Source organism: Vigna unguiculata, chromosome 1, assembly GCF_037176805.1.
Source record: "Vigna unguiculata cultivar grain cowpea cultivar isolate G323 ecotype 2 chromosome 1, ASM3717680v1, whole genome shotgun sequence".
NCBI lineage: Eukaryota > Viridiplantae > Streptophyta > Magnoliopsida > Fabales > Fabaceae > Vigna > Vigna unguiculata.
The window spans coordinates 1,856,739-1,862,105 of NC_140792.1; the positions used below are offsets into that span (position 1 = coordinate 1,856,739).

At 34.0% G+C, this 5,367-nt stretch overlaps 1 protein-coding gene across 1 annotated transcript; it reads right to left on the reverse strand.

Moving 5' to 3' along the window:
- Window positions 1–3,355: 3,355 nt before the first annotated feature.
- Window positions 3,356–4,802, reverse strand: LOC146888576 (uncharacterized). The gene is made up of 2 exons (XM_085666880.1): window positions 4,726–4,802; window positions 3,356–4,537 (listed from the first exon to the last, which is right to left on the reverse strand). The coding sequence occupies exons 1-2, from the start codon at window positions 4,790–4,792 to the stop codon at window positions 3,441–3,443; spliced, it is 1,164 nt and encodes a 387-aa protein (XP_085523006.1). The 5' UTR covers window positions 4,793–4,802; the 3' UTR covers window positions 3,356–3,440.
- Between the last annotated feature and the right edge of the window lie 565 nt (window positions 4,803–5,367).

Consider the following 5,367-nt stretch of genomic DNA (forward strand, 5'->3'; position numbering starts at 1 on the left):
ATACAAGTGGATCTTCTTGAATGGGATAGGGTTATACCTTTTATGAGAAAAAAATAAGATTTGCATGCATTGATAGAAAACTAATTTCGATCACTATCTACATAACATAGATGGATCAGAGTTGGATTAATTTATCACGTATAAATGATGATATCGAGAGAGGGGTTGAAGAGTTTTTACAATTCGCTCAACGCAATGCTGACAATGTAGAAAACAGAGTAAGGATGAAGTGTCCTTGTGTAAATTGTTTGAATGGGAGAAGATTTCATGTTGCCAAAATTAGATAACATCTTTTATGCGATGGATTTCTAAAAACTTATACAACGTGGATGTGGCATGGTGAATTGGTAAACAGTTCAAGTGTGATTGAAAGATACATTGTAAAGGAAGCTATTGAGTTTTGTTCGGAGTACATATCAAAAGCAAATTTTGTAGGAGTGCTTGTAAATTGTTGGCACTCACGTAGAACAATGCAAAAGTCTTCAAGAGGTGTACACATGGAAAACAAATATAGAAAAGAGGTTATGCAAGCACATTTCTATATATTAAATAACATAGAGGAAGCCATACCATATTTAACTAGACATAAGGACACTGTCAAAGTAAAAACCCAAGATAATGAGAAACATGGGTGTTGATGGAGCATAACAAAACTTTCATGACTTGGTTTAAAGAACAAATCATTAAGGATCCGTTTGCATCTAAAACATTAGCGTGGCTTGGAAATGGATTGAATTTTGATGTATTATGTTGTTCTGGCTATGAAATCAATGGAACTTTGTTTTATACAAAGTCTCAAGATGATAAAAGCATTATGCAAAATAATGGAGTTACTTTGGAGGTAGAGTCATTGCGATTCGTAACTTCAAAATATCAAAATCTTGTTGCGGGATCCATGCCATATTACGGTATCATACAAGACATTTTGGAAGTTAGTTGTACCAAGTTTTTTGTACATGTTTTCAAATGCAATTGGGTTCAACAAAACTAGTGTGAAAGATGATGATCGAGAATGACATTGGTTGACTTTTGAAAGGTAGCATATCAAGATGAACCATTTATTATAGCATATCAAGCTTCACAGGTGTTCTATGTAGCCGATCATACATCTGAAAATTGGCACGTTGTGTTACACGGTAAAAAGGAGGCCAACAATGAACATGAGCAAGCCAATGAAATTTGCGAGATTGAATCATTTACATCAACAATAATTAACAAAGATTTTGATGATATCATAGATGATGTACATGCAACTCGAAAAGATCATGACGAAGGGGTATATCTATGTACGATTTATTGTAAATTTTTATTGTTATTAATTATAGTTATCACCTTTATTTATAAGTAATGTTATTAATGTTTGTATTTTCATTTTAAAATAGGAAGATGTTTGATGATTAAGGTCCTCCCAAGAGATCTGGCAGAGGAGCTACTAGATTAAAGGCCCTCACTGAGAGGTTAGCTAGTAGTGAGAGGACACTAGTGAATATCGATGTCCACACTGGTAAGGCAACTAGGCCTAATACAAAAATTTGAGCACCTATCTTGGTTTAGTGGCTCGTAAGAAGATATCTATTTTGATTGCATCTTGTGATCACGTTACCAAGCAGGAGAGAAACATCATTTGGGAAGATATTTTGGTAAGAAACTGTGTAAATTTTTCAAACTTACTTTGAAATATAAGGATATGTACTAATATATATTGTTGTCCTTATATATGTAGATGGTTTTTGATATCCTTAAGGTGAAGACGCTGAAGTCAAAGCTTTTGTCTTCGGTTGCCACCAAATGGCCTCAATTTAAATCAAAATTGACAATAGTTTATGTATATGGTGCTAGAATAGAAAAAAGTCCTGGCACCGAGTATAGTTGCATTGATGAAAAAACTTGGCAATTTTTTATACAAACTTGAGAAAGTGAAAAATGGGAGATTAGTATTATCACTTATATTTATTTTATTACTATTTTATTATATATAATGTTAAATACTAAGTAAATTTCTTTTAAATTTTTATAAGGTATTCAAAAAAAGCATAAGACATCCAAGCACCTAATGAGATTCTGTACTTACTTTCTCGTGGTGGTTATCAAAAGCTAGAATAGAAAATGATTAGAGAAAAGATTAAAGCACCTTTTGCTTCCGATAATGACGGTGGTAGTGCAGAAAACAAAAAGGAATCTCAAATTCCAGTCAGAAAACAAAAATAATTAAAAAAAAATACCTTACATAACTTCATATTTCTTCCCTTGTTAACATGTAAGTAGAAGAAATTTTCAAAATTTATGACAAAAATGTAAGTGGGCAGTTGAAGAGTTATAACTTACCCTTGTAAAGGAGTTGAACGTTTGTACTTGGTAGTGTAAAACTCTATCTTGTATGTATATAAAATATTCGACTTTATTTTGTTAGTTTTTATACCATACACTTTTAGTTTTTTTTTTCCTTTTCTCTATCTTTCTTTTACTACTTTAATGTACTTTATTATTTTGATTAGTCTTTACAGTTTTACTTTCTTTTTATAGTTTGTGTGTTTTTCATTATCTTAGATTTCTCCAAATATTTGAAAATTACTTTTCTTTCCCTTAAAATATAATTTGTTTTATTTAGGCTTAGTTGCCATGTGACGATACCTTGCCACGTGTTACTGACAATGTCACGTGTCACATCAAGAATTTGACATGTAAATTTTTTTTTAAATTAAAAATTAAAAAGAAAATAAAAAACTTAGAGGCTGACACGTGACAAGGTACTTAACGGCGTTTGCGAAAACTTAACGGAGGTACTACATTGATGCACATTATGAATTTGGGTACTAAATTGAGACAAACTTAAAATTGAGTACCATTTTGAAATTTTGGAACCAAACTAGATATGTTTCGAGTAATTAAACCTTTTATTTAAAATAAAACGCTGAGAGCAATAATTCTTTTTAAAAACTAACCAAATTCTTTCATTATTTTAGTTTCATGAACAATTTGTCTCGGAAAATGGCAAGCCAAATCACAAAACATTTATGAGATATATACCAAAGTAGTAAACAACCTGTATAAACTCCTTTTCATTTCAAATTAAAATAAAAAGAAATAAATAATGCCTGAATGAGTTTTTTTTTTCAAATAATTAAGAAAATTCATCATAAATTAAAATTATTTTTTTAAAAATAAGTTGGAAGTAAAAACATGAAATTTATGTTACTTTTTTTACAAATTAAGTTTCCTTAAATTAATTTTAATTTATATAAATCCAATTTCATTATTTCTTTTCAAATGTTATTATTTGAAACTTCTGTTTATCCAGGAATCTATTATAAGAAAGCTTATGAGTTGCGATATAATATAGGAACACAGTAAGACATAAAACAAAATACTTATATTTTATTAAGAACTAAGAATACATATAAGTAAGAAGATGATGAAGTGCATCCGAAAAAAAAGATGACTCAGTAAGGTGGTGGTGGAGGTGGGACTTTGTGTGGTGGTGGAGGTGGTGCTTGATGGGTTGGGGGTGGTGGTGGAACTTGTGTTTGGTATGGTGGTGGTGGTGGTGCCTTATATGGTGGTGCTTCATGTGGTGGCGGAGGCGGTCCTTGGTATGGTGGTGGAACTGGTGTGTGGCATGGAGGTGGTGGTGGTGGTGCTTGGTGTGGTGGTGGAGATGGTGTTTGGTGTGGTTGGTAGTCTTGTGGTGGGTAGTGGTACGGTGGTGGAGGTGGTGCTTGGTGTGGGGGTGGAACTGGTGTGTGGTATGGTGGTGGTGATGGTGGTGCCTGCTGTGGTGGTGGACGTGGTGCTTGGTGTGGTGTGTGGTATGGTGTTGGTGGTAGTGGTGCCTGGTGTGGTGGAGGTGGTGGTGCTTGGTGTGGTTGGTAGTCTTGTGGTGGGTAGTGGTATGGTGGTGGAGGTGGTGCTTGGTGTGGTGTATGGTATGGTGGTGGTGGTGGTGCCTGGTGTGGTGGTGGAGGTGGTGTTTGGTGTGGTTGGTAGTCTTGTGGTGGGTAGTGGTACGGTGGTGGAGGTGGTGCTTGGTGTGGTGTGTGGTGTGGTGGTAGAGGAGGTGCTTGGTGTGGTAGTGAAGGTGGTGTTTGTTGTGGTTGGTAGTCTTGTGGTGGGTAATGGTATGGTGGTGGAGGTGGTGCTTGGTGTGGTGTGTGGTGTGGTGGTAGAGGAGGTGCTTGGTGTGGTAGTGAAGGTGGTGTTTGTTGTGGTTGGTAGTCTTGTGGTGGGTAATGGTATGGTGGTGGAGGTGGTGCTTGGTGTGGTGTGTGGTGTGGTGGTAGAGGAGGTGCTTGGTGTGGTAGTGAAGGTGGTGTTTGTTGTGGTGGTGGTGGTGATTGGTATGGCGGTGGTGGTGCTTTGTAGGGTGGTTTGACAGTATCAGTATAGGTTAAAGTTAGATGTGGACATTGGCAAACTTGCTTAATGCACACTGATGCACAACCACAATTTGGATTATGGCACCCAACTTGGCATTGTTTATCGTTATCACATGGTAATCGATAAATGGGTTCTCTTGCTTCTATCTTCATCGTGCACAAATCTGCATCACAAAAATCTAATTATGAACAATGCAAACTTATATTTTCATATAAAACAATAACCTTAATTTCCACAAAAACTATATCAAAGATTTGGTTTCGTGCTAAGAAATCAATATGTTTAGTGTAGATGAACATGACTCATTTGAATTGAGAAACTAAAGAGAGTGAATAGAATTTCACTTGTAACCTGAAATCATAATGAAAAAGGTTAGCAAGAATGTCACATTGACAATTGAACATCTTGAAGACCCCATGTTGTTCACTGAACATGTTAGTCAACCACAACTATTCATCTATATATACTCAAATGGTGGAAGCAGTTTAACACAAAAGACAAAAATGAATAAATATACATTTTTAGGTAATAATTGTGTTAACTCATGCCTTCAACGAAAATGTAATGCTTTGTACTTTTGTTAATTAATTGTAAATTGAATATAAGTGTAATATTGTATGTTTTTATTAATAGTAATGATACACATCCACTAATTTTATGCACTAACATATTTGGTTTTTCTTCCTATCAATTTATTCTTTCTCTGTGCATATATCAAATGTGTATATTAAGTATTGATGAACCTATTTTATATAAATAAATCATATTTGTTTTATTAATTGCATTACGTAATACCCTAAAAATTAAACTATCAATTATACTATAAATTACCAAAAGGCTTGAACAAAACTTATATGAATACAGAATAGAATCTAAACTTATATATAATATACATAAATATAAATATTTACAAAAGATATATCAAAACAAAATCTTTATTCTCGTAAACTTTTACCATGCACATGTACCTATATATGTTTCTATACATAGTAT